The 13964-nt window shown below is 35.9% G+C and overlaps 1 protein-coding gene across 2 annotated transcripts in view; it reads right to left on the bottom strand.

Moving 5' to 3' along the window:
* Positions 1-13964, bottom strand: part of TMEM117 (transmembrane protein 117) — a 462147-nt gene that overhangs the window by 149857 nt on the left and 298326 nt on the right. For both annotated transcript variants that reach the window (XM_080811384.1, XM_080811383.1), the window contains one exon: positions 11270-11367. In XM_080811384.1, the coding sequence (XP_080667510.1) occupies positions 11270-11367 (98 nt within the window). The remainder of the gene's footprint in view (positions 1-11269; positions 11368-13964) is intronic.

Here is a 13964-nt window from a genome sequence, read left to right as displayed (position 1 = left end):
TCTGCATCGATTGAGATGATTGTTTTTTATCCTTTTTTGTTGATGTGATATATCACATGGATGGCTTTGCAAATACTGAACCACCCTTGCATCCCAGGAATAAATCCCACTTGATTGTGGTGAATGATTTATTTAAATGTATTATTGGATTCAGTTTGCTATGTAGTTTTGATTTGTATTTCCCTGATGATGAGTGATGTTGAGCATCTTTTTATGTGTCTGTTGGCCATCTGGATGTCTTCTTTAGAAAAATGTCTATTCATATCGTCTGCCCATTTTTTAATTGGATTATTTGTTTTTTTAGGGGTTGAGTTTTATAGCTTCTTTACATATTTTGGGCACTAAAAACAAACATCGAAACATTTCAACCTTCAATCTATCCCTTCTTCTAAAAAGGGAGAAAGTACAAGGGTCTCTGGCCAGCAGTGGCGGGGGTCAGAGGCAGAAGGTAAGAACAGGATATTCTGAAGGTAAGAGCTGGCATTATGGAACCAGCACTGCTGGTGGAGTTTATAGTAGACGGGGGTACCAACAGCAGTAGTGGTCTGGTCCCTGAAAGAAACCGCACATTCATGAGAACTGTCACAATCCTCAAATTGTCTTGGATGAACCCTCTCCTGGAGTCTTCATCTCCCTTCATTTTGATCAATGGCTCACAAAATAAACAATGACTCACTTCCACTTGATTATGGGGACAGAGTTGTCCTGCAGAGAACATGAGAGTATTATTTATCAGCAATTCTGGTTCAAAAACCAATCAGTTGTGAGTTTCCAACAGTGACAAGTGTACCACAAATTTAAGTTTGTGGGTCGCCGATCTTGGAACCAGATGTGAACCACAGTGTATCGTGGGTTCTAAACAACCAGCTACACCTTCGTGACACTGAGACGTTGTTGCTCCTCAGTCATTATGCAAAAAGGTGATAGCCAATTTTAACTAGAGCGATTTAAGTAAAGAATGATAGCTATTCTGATATAATTATGACCTGAATAAAAAATCTTAATTCTACTAGGCAGGTTTTGATCAAAGCACACACACACAAACACTTTTTTAAAGGAGGATTTCTATGCCATCAAAATACATGATCGTAGCAGCATTTTATTCGGAAACATATGCCTTATGGCCACTTTATAAATATTTGCAGAATGAAGACAAATACTTCAAAGTACACCACCAATGGTTCCTGGAAGATGTGAGGAAACAGCAAGAATGAAAATGTCTGGGCTTTCTTTCTTTTCTTTTTTTTAAGATTTTATATTTATTAGAGAAAGTGAGAGAGAGAGAGAGAGAGAGATCGATCACAAGCAGGGGGGAGGGGCAGAGGCAGAGGGAGAAGCAGACTCCCCACCAAGCAGGGAGCCCAACGCAGGACTCAATCATAGGACCTTGAGATCATGACCTGACCCATAGGCAGATGCTTAACCAACTGAGCCACTCAGGGACCCGATGTCTGGGCTTTCTAACAGATCAAGTTGTAGGATATCTGGAGTTTAATTACTATGGAAGACTTGCATTTCTAGTCTACTAGAAATGGGGGGGCCCATGCTTCATGAGAAAAAATGAAGACAGGCAGAGATTCTCACACTACGAAAATGGGTCAAGTCACTATACTTGGTTGAATGCTGCCTACTTTCCTCTAGAATTTATTGTTTCCAGTTTAATTTTGTGCATTTATACTATTATGTGCAAACTCAAGGGAGTTTTTTTTGAATCATGACCTACACTTTATAAACTTAATAAGTATGACTTAGGCCATACGGCTCACGGGAGTACTCCATTCAACCAGCAGATTTAAGACTAAAGAGGAATAACTATCCTACCAATTCCTGTTCCACAGAAAAACTATACAGTCTTTCTAAGCCTTTATTAAAGGGCATTTCTCTTTCAAAAATTCATAAATCCAAGGATTACTCTTGGGCTCAATGTTACTATTTCAGGTCTCAGCAATTGGAATAAAGCTCTATAATAGAGAGGCCCTATTAAGCAATTTAAGACCAACTTATTTAATACTTTCTCCTTAAACCTCACTTACCTTTAAGAAATAAGGAGAAGATCCTAAGATAAAAACTTTCACGGTCAGTTGGGGCTGACATTGCATCACTGCAGTTACACAGCTCACAGTGTTTTAATGGACTTTCTAGTCATAGAGAAAGCATGTGATTTGGAACCAAAATGATTTTTAAAGTACTGAAATTAATATTTCTAAAAAATTTTCAGAAAAAAATAACTCATAAGCATTATATATTTTCTTGTAAAGCACCAATTGATCATAAAGTTAAAATACTTTTAATTACTGTTTCATTGTTTTAATGAAGTCTTTTATCTGAAGAATTTTTCAGAAATATTGTAGAGTATGCCAGTTTTGAAGGTCCTCACCAAAGTAATTAATTCAACAAGAATGTACTTAATGCTTGTTGTATGTCAGATACTGTGTTAAGTCCTAGGAAAGCAATAAGTAAGATGTTATTCCTGCTCTCAAGAACTGTGATATCTACAAAGAACTTATCAAACTCAGCATCCAAAATCACAAAAAACCTAGTCAAGAAATGGGCAGAAGATATGAACAGACATTTCTCCAAAGAAGACATGCAAATGACCAACAGACCCATGAAAAAATGCTCAACATCACTCAGCATCAGGGAAATACAAATCAAAACCACAATGAGATACCACCTCATACTGGTCAAAATGGCTAAAATTAACAAGTCAGTAAACAACAGATGTTGGTGAGGATTTGGAAAAAGGGGAACCCTCTTACACTGCTGATGGGAATGCAAGATAGTACAGCCAGTCTGGAAAACAGCATGGAGGCTCCTCAAAAAGTTAAAAATAATGCTACCCTATGACCCAGCAATTGCACTATTAATTATATACTCCAAAGATACAAGCATAATCTGAAGAGGCACATGCACACCAATGTTGATAATAGCAATGTCCACAATACCCAAATGAGTGAAAGAACCCAGATGTTCATCAACAGATGAATGGATAAAGAAGATGTGATATTAGTATACAATGGAATATTATTCAGCCATAAAGAAAATGAAATCTTGCCATTTGCAAAGACATGGATGGAACTAGAGGGTATTATGCTAAGTGAAATAAGTCAGTCAGAAAAAGACAAATGCAATATGATTTCACTCATATGTGAATTTAAGATACAAAACAGATGAACACAGGGGAAGGGAAGGAAAAATAAAATAAGATAAAAACAGAGAGGGAGGCAAACCATGAGAGACTCTTTAACTATAGGGAACAAACTGAGGGTTACTGGAGGGGTGGAGGGTGGGGGGATGGGGGTAATTGGGTGATGGGACTTAAGGAAGGTACTTGATGTAATGAGCACTGGGTATTACGTGAAACTGATGAATCACTAAATTCTACCTCTGAAACCAATAATACATTGTATTTTAACTAAATTGAATTTAAATACAAAGTAAAGAACTGTGATATAGGCAGAAATATGTAGAGAATGTAATCATCATTTTGACTTTAGTACATTTCTTTTAAAATTTTAGAGGAATTTTAATTTAAAACCTTATGAACTATTTATTCAACTAAAGAATGAAAATTACATACATGGTAAATTTTTACCACAGAATTAATTTAATTTAAGAGGCTCTAGTTCAATATCAGTACAGACAATAATTTGAAATGAGCTCTCTTTTAAAAAGGAATATGCTCTTAACAAGACAAACCAATAAATAGCAAACCAGCAAATATTTAAATTTTTTCATAAGGAATATATTCATTTCTAAATATACAGACATCCCTCCAATCTTCTCTCTTGCCTTCTGACAATACCCCCTGTACTACTTCTTCCTCTTCTAATCACAGCTCAATGCAGTACAAGTCTGGAAACATTCCAGAAAACCATTCTTGCAGAGGTCACCAGCAAAATCCTATAGATACTCTGCATTTTGATCTTATCCTGGCCTCTATAATACATACTTTCCCTATTTTTCATTCTTCCTGTCCTCTCTTTCTCTGTCTTCTTTATAGATCCTTCTTCTGCCTGTTCCCAGATAAAAGAGCTCTACAGGTTTATTCTCACTCAACATCCACTCACATTCTTTCAATAACCATATACATGTAGATAACAACATTTAGGTGAGAGTGAAAATATAAACTGAAACACAAACTTTAGTAATATTTCTGTCTTGGATCTCAATCCCTCAGTCTTCATGTTCAGATCCATACAAAGAACTCTCTGCTAAATCTCTCTCTCTCTCTCCTCTAGTTGAAGTAGAGTTTACACACAATGTTACATTGGATTCAGGTGTACAACATAGTGATTCGCAAATGCGTAACATTATTCTATGCCCACCACAAGTGTAGCTACCATCTGTTACCATACAATGCTATTACAATACCATTGACTATATTCTCTAAGATACCCCAATTAGTGTATCAAGCTCAACATGCAAATCTGGGCTTATTACACCCCCACCAAGACTTACTCCCCTACCACAAGGTCCTATCTCAGTGAACAGTATCACCATCTGTTCAGTTGCTCAAGCCTAAATACTCAAAGCTACACTTGAATTATCTTTTTGCCTCACTCCCATAACCAATCACCATGTTTCCTCCCATCTGAGGCCTGCGGATCCTAGGATTACACTTAGGCTCTAGTTCCTTTACAAAATCATCCCTGGAGCTCTCTAAGCCCCACATCACAGCACCCACACCCGCAGCTGGCATTGCCTGCCCCCTCACACCCTGTATTTCTCATCAGACAGAAAATTATGCTGTCAAGAGTCCTTATTTTCTTTCAGAATTGTGTTCTCAGCACCATGGAGAGCACCTGGTGCTGAGTAACAGCACTCATAACGCCAGTTAAAACAAAATAATGACTAATACATAATAGGAAGTAGGAAAGCCGGGATTGAAGGTTAGGCAGCTGGCTCTAGAGTTTGTGCTTCTAACCACTACTGCACATTGCATTCAGCACTTAATAAGTATTGATTTAAATAAGCTAATAAAAACAGACTTGCTCTTAATTCAGCACAATTAAGTCTGGAGGGGCATGGGGTTGTGTAATGTCCAGGTATAAATAGATGCCTGAGAGCTAAATCTCTCAGGCATAAACAGAGAATTTACTTTTTAAGTGAAAAGCCTCCAAATAATATGACAAGAATGTGACAAGACAGTAATGCAACATCAATCACCTTTTTATCCAGAAGTAGAAAACTTGGATATCTCTGCTTAGAAACCAGACTTAAATGGAGCCTGCTAACTTTGTGCGGTGTTTAAAATTAAGGTGACTGGTTCAATAGGTACAGTTACCTGATTCAGGCTAGAAATGTTCTGCTTTTTCTCAGTTACAGAGGCAGTTTTTAATTAAAGGTAGACAACCGTTTCACAAGACATGTTGAAATGGAAGGCAAGCTGAAAGCTACAAGACAAAATTCATCCAGAGAAAAGACACAGGCTAATTTATTATTTGGGAAGTGAGGCAAAAAGTTTGGCATACTATATAGTTGCCCCAGAACCTTTCATGAGTTATTGTCTGATGTAAAAATTTTCCTCATAATTATGATGGAATTATACAGAGCACAGTAAATTAAAATTAGTACACTCTCATTATAAAGCCAAAAAAGAATAATACTTTTCTAGTTAAGCATGTAGAGTCATAAGATCTTTAAGTTTGATGAAAATTGAGAAGTGATTTACTTTTTTTTCTCATTGAATGTGAAAAATCCCTGTATCCCTGATGCATAGGGTAGTTTTTGCTAGAATACTTCTACTGACAGGAAATCCAGCATTTCATCAGGCAAGTTCACTTAGCATTGAGAGGTTCCCATTCTTCCAGACATGAATTCTTTCAGACATGAATCTAAATCTATGTCCACGTGACTTACATTCATTAGCCTATATTCTAGTCTGCTTGGGCTGCTACAACAGATACCATAGACTTGCTGCCTTATAAAGAACAGACATGTATTTCTCACAGTTCCGGAGGCTGGGAAGTTTAAGGTCAAGGCACCAGCATGGTTTCATTTGGTGAGGTCCTCTTCTTGGTTCACAGCCAACACTCCCTCTGTCTTTACATGATGGAGAGGGTTAGGGAACTCTCTGGAACCTTTATTATAAAGGCACTAATCCCATTCATGAAGAATCTACCTCATGGCTCAAGCACCTTCCAAAGACCTCACCTTCTAGTACCATCATTTGGGCATTAAGGTTTCAAAATATGAATTTTGGAAGGACACAAACTTTCAACTATAGCAGTCCCTATTCTGCCCTCCGGAGCAAAGGAAACAGAATTACTCTCTCTTTAATATTTTAATCGTATGATAGAAAATAACATTGCAGAGCTGAAAAGGATCACACAGAATAACAAAACACATACCTTTTGAAGAACAAAGAAAGGAAACTCGCAGTTGTCATACCAGGCATCCCTGTACTCGGATACTAGAGAGCTATTGCTAAATCCTTTCTGACTGACCTTTCCCCTGATTCTTAGGTCTTTTTATTACTTTATTATATTTGATTGTCATTTGATGATTATCATGTGACTCTCCCAGACCATGTGTATTAAGATAATAATCATTTCTTGATTAGCCCTTGTCTGGTGAAAGCTAAACAATTTTGTTAGACTTTACTAATGACTATGATCTTCAAAATAGGACAAATAGCAGCGGCTACATTTGTTTCTCAGTTAAGGATTATGATAGTCATGATGAAGAGATGTCCACCCAAACCATTATAGCACTAGATAAAGTAGCTTTTAAAATATAGGGGTGCCTGGGTGGTTCAGTCGGTTGAGCAGCTGCCTTCGGCTCGGGTCATGATCCCGGGGTCCTGGGATTGAGCCCCGCATCAGGCTCCCTGCTTCTCCCTTTCCCTCTGCCTGACTCTTTGGCTACTTGTGGTCTCTCTCCATCTCTCTGATAAATAAAATCTTTAAAAAATCTTTAATCATTTAAAAAATGATTTTTTAAATCATTAAATGATTTTAAAAATCATTATCAGGTTCTCCTAGAGCATCTAAGTAATCGCAGACCACAGTGTTAACAAATGTTTGCCACTATAACACCTGGGTTATCATTTTTCCAGCTTCTATCATCAGTGGTTTTGTTTTGTTTTGTTTGCCATTTGCTGTCCAGCCCTTAAGATAAAAATTCCAGCCTTCTGTTATGGCAACACTCTGCTCCTAGGATCAATTTCTGTATGCAGCAGGATGCAGTTTCAAACAATCCCCACATCTCAGGGGCTTAATATTTGCAAAAGATTATTTCTCACACTATATGACCACTGTGTTGTTAAGAATTCTTGGTTTATGCTTGGTTCCCTAAATGACGAGGGCTCCAACTAGATGTAGACTTCCATTGTTGCTACTGACAAAAGAGCTCCCTTTAGTGCTTCTCTTTGGCAGTTAATTCTACCTAAGGGTGCTTGGGTGGCTCAGTTAGTTAAGACCTGACTCTTGAACTCATGATCATGGGTTCAAGCCCTCCATTGGGCTCCATGCTAAGCCTAGAGCCTACTTAAGAAGAAGACAAGAAAGAAGAAAAAGAAGAAAGTTTCTACCTAGCTGTGACATGTGCCACTTTCACTCACACTTTAATTGGTCAAAGCAAGTGATGTGGTTGAGACGGGGTGGCAGAAAAGTGCAATCCTCTCCTGTGTCTGGAAGGCAAAGAACTGGAGTATTTGTGGGAGTGCCTGGGTGGCTCAGTGGGTTAAAGCCTCTGCCTTCGGCTCAGGTCATGATCCCAGGGTTCTGGGATCAAGCCCTGAATCGGGCTCTCTGCTTGGCAGGGAGCCTGCTTCCTCCTCTCTCTCTGCCTGCTTCTCTGCCTACTTGTGATCTCTCTCTGTCAAATAAATAAATAAAATCTTAAAAAAAAAAAAAGAACTGGAGTATTTGTGAAGCCCAAATGAACACCAGATTTCCCAATCCCTCCTTTTACCAATTGGTCTACTAATCACAGAGGAGTGTCTCCCTTATTTTCTTTTTAAAGTTAAGTTGCTGGGAAATATTATCCCAAGATGCTTCCCATAAAAAGCATACAAACTGTGCCACAAGGGAATAAATAAAACGGGGAAATAGAAGCTAATATAAACATATTACTTGATTTTAATATATTTTAATGTTTTTATTGAGTATAGTTCATACACAATGTTACGTTGAGTTTCAGGTGCATATTTCTCACTTTTTTATATCTTTGTTTATGTATATATTGGCTCCAGATACAAGAGAGTGGAAATGTTTTTCATGGCCCCTCTAGAAAACAGAAACAGCATATGGAATTAACCTAGAGTTTAAATTCTTAGACCTTTATTCTTCTTAATTATCAAAAGGGCTGGAAGAGTGATTTCGGAAGGGAAGTTCTATAAATATTCTTCCATCTCCCATTTAGTATTTTCATTTCCTTTTTTAAAGATTTTATTTACTTATTTAAGAGACAGTGAGAGAGAGCAGGAACAGGGAGGAGAGGGAGAAGGAGGCTGTCCGCTGAGCAAGGAACCTGACCGCTAGACCCTAGAATCATGACCTGAGCCAAAGGTTAACCGCTTAACCAACTGAGCCACCCAGGTGCCCCCATTTAGTATTTTCATATACAAAGACAATTTAGTCTCACCCCCAGCATAAAAAGCCCATGTGTTATAGCAGCTTTATCTTGGCACAATTATAGATAGAAGTAAGAACCATTTTCTTCAATATAGAGACATTTGTCACAGGAATCAAGGAAGAACTCAGCCACACAGTTGCAAAGGAAATAGTTTCTGACAGACACTTGTGAGTTAAAGCAGCTACACGTAGGTAAAAGGTAAGTTTACTAGAACAAAATTGCATGTTGTACTGTTGAAAATGCTACACAGAATCACACTGCAACTTAAGAAAGCTTTCCTTTGCAAAATTTCTTCTCCAGCATAGGTTTTTCACACTAATCTCTCTTCCCTTAACTGGGGCAACACCAAAAGAAAACAGCACTTTTTTGACTGGGTAACACATAGTGTGTAAATACTATCTTTTGTTTCTGAAACCTTGCCAATGATTACTGTATGTTATCTCTTAGAGCTAAGAAAACAAATGCCCTTTATACTTGCTAAATCTCTTTTATCCAAAAAGTATGAACAAAACAGAAAATTGTGTTGCTTCCCACATAATTTCCATATTCAACTTTTTGCATCAGATTTTCCTTTTTTAAAACCCTGAGAACTGTTGACAAGTTAATCTAACTGTATAGAAATGGATAAAATAGGAAAAATATTTTTAGAGTAGCATTTAAATTTTCCTCCAGTTATTTTATGTTCTCTGTGATTTGAAATACTACTTTTGAAATATAACAATGAAAAACCATCTCCCAAATATATTATTAATAATCGATAATTTACAAAAAAAACAATGACTACAAGAATAAGTGTGAATTTATTGAACTGAATTGTCCTACATTCAAGCGTATTATCTATTTGCCAGTGGCTAATTAAATTATTCTTCTAATATTTAAAATATTCTTTAGGTCATCATTTGGAACGATGTTATCACGTAGGTCAAAAATAAGCCCATTTGTATAAAAGGGATGGTAGACCTGAGTAATAATGTTCAAGGAACACACACTAAGATGCTTAAGGAAAAATCCGGTATGGATTCCTCTCCACTGAATCAGCAGTTGCAATTAAGAGTAGCTAATGACAAAAATCAGAGGGCCTTCAGATTACTATAGACATGGATCACTTTCACAAATAGTACAAATGTGACCTGAGTAACTTTCCATACTGAACAATAATCAGCAGGCTGCCTTTGAAGATGCATTAAACAAAATAAAATTTATGTAATCATAGTAAGTTAATATTGTTTCAAGATAGTTCATAAATGCTTTTAATATTAACATCTACCTTTTTTAAAATTATGATTCCTACAACCTCTATAGAGAATTCTATAGGGTGGAATCACTGCCCAGAATCTCGTGTTCTCAATATAGCACCATAACCTAAAACAGGATTAGGTTAATCATGTGGAAATTTGCACACTGATGTATCCTTTGTTCTAGAGGTAGTCTAGTGTAATGATTAAACACTGGGTCTCTGGAGTCAGAGACCTATGCTCCCAATAGCAGTGCCTACCATATAGGGTTGTCAGGATTAAATGAGTAAATAAATAGAATGTTAAATACTTAGCATAGTGCCCGCAGCAAAACATATCCTCAATAAATATTTTCTATAATTATTACATTGTATATTATTCAGACAAGCTACATGGGGAGATGACACGCAGGGAAAAAAGAATATGAAGGTTAAATGCACCATAAAAATAGGCCACACTTGACTCAGAGAGACAAGGTATAAATAAACATCCACAAAATCATACTCATTTTTACAACACTACTTGAAATCTACTTTTGTTTACCTTCTAAGAATTGAGTTCAAAATGCTGTATATCTCTACCAAAATTTAATTACAGTGTTAAAACACAAAGATAGCTTAGAGTGTATATTCTGCCCCCTGATTTTTATAGCCTGTACAGGAAAAAAAGAAGTCAATGCCCAGAATTAAATCCAAGAACAAACAGAATATTTTTTCTATCATTTCAAAAGGCAGGGAAGCAGGATGGAATGTAGCCGGCACAAGTTATCATCAACCCCAGCCCCTCTGGGCGTTAGTACACACCTTTTCATACATCTGGTTGACTCTCTAGTTGGGCAGTATTACCCCGCCAGGCAAAGTGCCCTTCTTGCTGACTCCTTATTGCTATCTTTTCTGTCTAAACTTGTTCAAATACACATAAATAGTGGTGACTCGATAAAAAATAAAGTTCTATAAGACATGGATTATTTTTTAATTGCAATGATTGGGCTGGAGAGCTAAAAGAAATTACATAAAGAAGAAATGCCAATGAGCCAGATGTGATTTGTAAAGAGGTTTCCTCTCTGTGTAACTCCTTCAAAGCAAAATTATATCCTGTCAAATACACTGGAAATTTAGAATTTACTGGAGACATTTTTATAGCAGATTTCATTGACGAAAATTACAGCTTGTTTTTGCTGAATCAAAAACCTACTTACCTCTGGTAAAATATGTATTACTATATTAGCAAATGTATCTCTTGTAAATGTGTATATGCAACAATGTGTAAGCAGAAAGTAATTCATACAATCATCAGGATGATGGTTTTAATCATCTTAATGGAACACAGTATCCACTGGAAATGCCTCTCTACACAGAATTCTGTGTATCTTTAAAAAAAAAAAAAACTACATCCAACTCAAGTCTTTTGTGAATCATGCAAGGCAAAAATCAATAAATGAAACAATTTCTTACCAGAATAAAATGATCCTAACATTTCCTTTCTTCCAGAAAGCTCTTGCGGATTTTCCCCAATCAGGATAAGGTTTGTCCTGAAGCATCATATCAGTGACCTGAAGCAACAAAACAAACTTATTTAGCACTTTCAGAAATCCTACATATAGGTTTAAATATTCATATAATTTGCACTTTATTGAGAATAAAATGTTTGTATTTTAGTGCTAGAATATATGCAGAGATAAAATTAAGAATAGACTTCTTTCAATTAAAAATTTTAGTTTTTAATTAGTTTTAATTTTAGTTTTTTCATTTGACTTTACATAATGAATGAGCATATTTAAGATGATTCAACATGTCAACTACTGAGATTTTTTTAAAAACATCAATCAAGATTACCTTATATAAGAAGGCATCTTTAAGATACTAATGACCTCTTTATAGAAACAAAACATAAATAATAAATAAAATACCATAGTTATTGGTATTTATTGTCTAAATTTGAAACTCTGAAATCCAAATATTTCTTTCTCTGTCTAGATTTTTACCTAAATCGCTAGTCAAAATATTATCTTCCCTTCTCTCCATTTTTTCTTTCTATGGTGTGAGGTATGGGACTTGACCCAGTATTATAAACTATTTGTTTTAATAGCTTAGCATTCCCCCACCTCCACACTATTTGCAGTTCTATGTCTTCTTCCAAAAATATTCTACCTCTCTTTCTCAGATGCACAGATTCTGCCCATCTTCTGAAGTCTAGACAAAGTCACATCACCATCACACACTGTGATGTATTCACTGTCCCCTCCAACCATAGCTCTGGATCCCTCCTTCCTATGTGGCTCACTGCTTTCAACTTTCTATTTTATTTACCAGGTACATTTGTTCTCTCTACTAGGCTTTAAAATCCTTGAAGGTGAAGATTTGTCTCTATATCCCTTTCAATGTCTAAGGTTCTTTTATAATATTTGCTTAAAGAAGAAATGACAAAATGATTTTATATAAATGCTTTTTTTTGAAAATGCATAAACAAAATAAATTGCTCATTGGCCACATCCCGTATTAATGGTTCCAGAAAATGTCCAAATATCATAAATGGGTAACCTATTATAAAATCATTTTTAAAAGCCTGATGGGATGCGGAATGAATTTCCTTCTTTCTTCTCATAAAAGAGAATGTATTTGTATATGGGTACACACAATCACACACATACACTTTTTTTCTTTTCTTCAAGAGAAGAAAATATTGTTACTAATTGGATTTGCATTTAATAATGTTCACATTCAAACAACCAAAGCCAATGCAAAATTAAGAAAATTTATACAGAATGAGTATAAATTGAGTAAGGAAGAATTCTCCTTCCTTAGAGAATTGAGTAAGGAAGAATTCTCACATCCATTAAAATACACCTCTCTCTTGCTCTTAAGGTGTTAATATTGCACTTAAGTATAACTTCCAACAATGGGCTGACTTGCAATGGGTGAAATTTAATCATTTATGATGAAAGATTTTTATTCAGTGGGGAGTCTTTCTGGATCAATGACCCCTTCAATCCTACTGGACTTTCTGTGGAAGGCACATCAATTCTCAAGCAAGCCCATCTTGTTGTGCTACACAGCAGCCCAGAAATGGCCTCTGGAAATATGCCAGGGCTTCACATGCTCATTTAAAATGCAGTCTGAGCCGAGGTTAAGGAGCCCAGTCTCCAGGAAACACTCACTCTTAATTCTTCTTTATATTCTTTCTCAACATAATATCTTAGACTGGAGCTCCCATGTTTCTCTTGGTTGATGAGAACCAAAGGAAGTTCACTGCTCTTCACCGAGTAATACTGCAGATTTATACCAGCTCTAACATAGGGCTTATAATAATTTTGTGTGATGTGGCTTTAAAACTTCAAATTCAACAAATGTCACAAATGGTTTTAATACAAACTCAGTTAATTTCTTGAAATTGTTAATTACATTGATAATTGTGAGTGCAACTAACATTAGAAATTCAAAAGGGAAAAACATTGATTTCACTCCTTTTTAGGAAGAAATTTATGATTTTCTCATTTATTTTCTTCCTCACAATTTAAATTTACAAGTGTTTATTTTCTCACTCTAACGCCCATGCATTGTATCGTTGATCAAAGAGAATTCATGATATTGTCAGAATGAGCAAAGGGAAGATGATATAATAAAATTTAAGCATGAATCAAGCGAGTTACGCTGTTACTAAAAAGTGAAACAAGGCAAAAGTAGAAAAATTTAAATTCCATATATTCTTGGGTATAAAAAGTGTTTTAAATCATAACTTCCCTTGAGAAAGGAATTGTTATTCTTCCAGACAACAATTTCATCCACTACTCCTTTGTAACTTTCTTCAATAGCAACTCTTGTGTCAAGCTTTATTTTTACAAAACCTCAAGGTTAAGTAAATAAATACTTAAATAAATATTTCATGTTTTACCAGCTTCCTAAAAGATTTAATTAATTCTGTTCAGCAATATTTACCCTGTTCCAGAAACAGTCTACATGGTAATAAATATTTCCAAGGAACAGAATGATTACTGGGTGGATTTTATTCAATTTTCAATGTTTTCTCCCGGGCACTTTCTGGGAAATACTTATTATATTTTCTAGAAGAAGGCAATCTGCTGCTGTATGACCAATTATTACAGCAGCATGTTTTGTAAAAATGACATTCAAGGATAAAGGGTTTTCTCGG

This window comes from Martes martes, assembly GCF_963455335.1.
Source record: "Martes martes genome assembly, chromosome: 8".
Taxonomy (NCBI): Eukaryota; Metazoa; Chordata; class Mammalia; order Carnivora; family Mustelidae; genus Martes; species Martes martes.
This window is presented reverse-complemented; position numbering and strand designations above follow the sequence as displayed.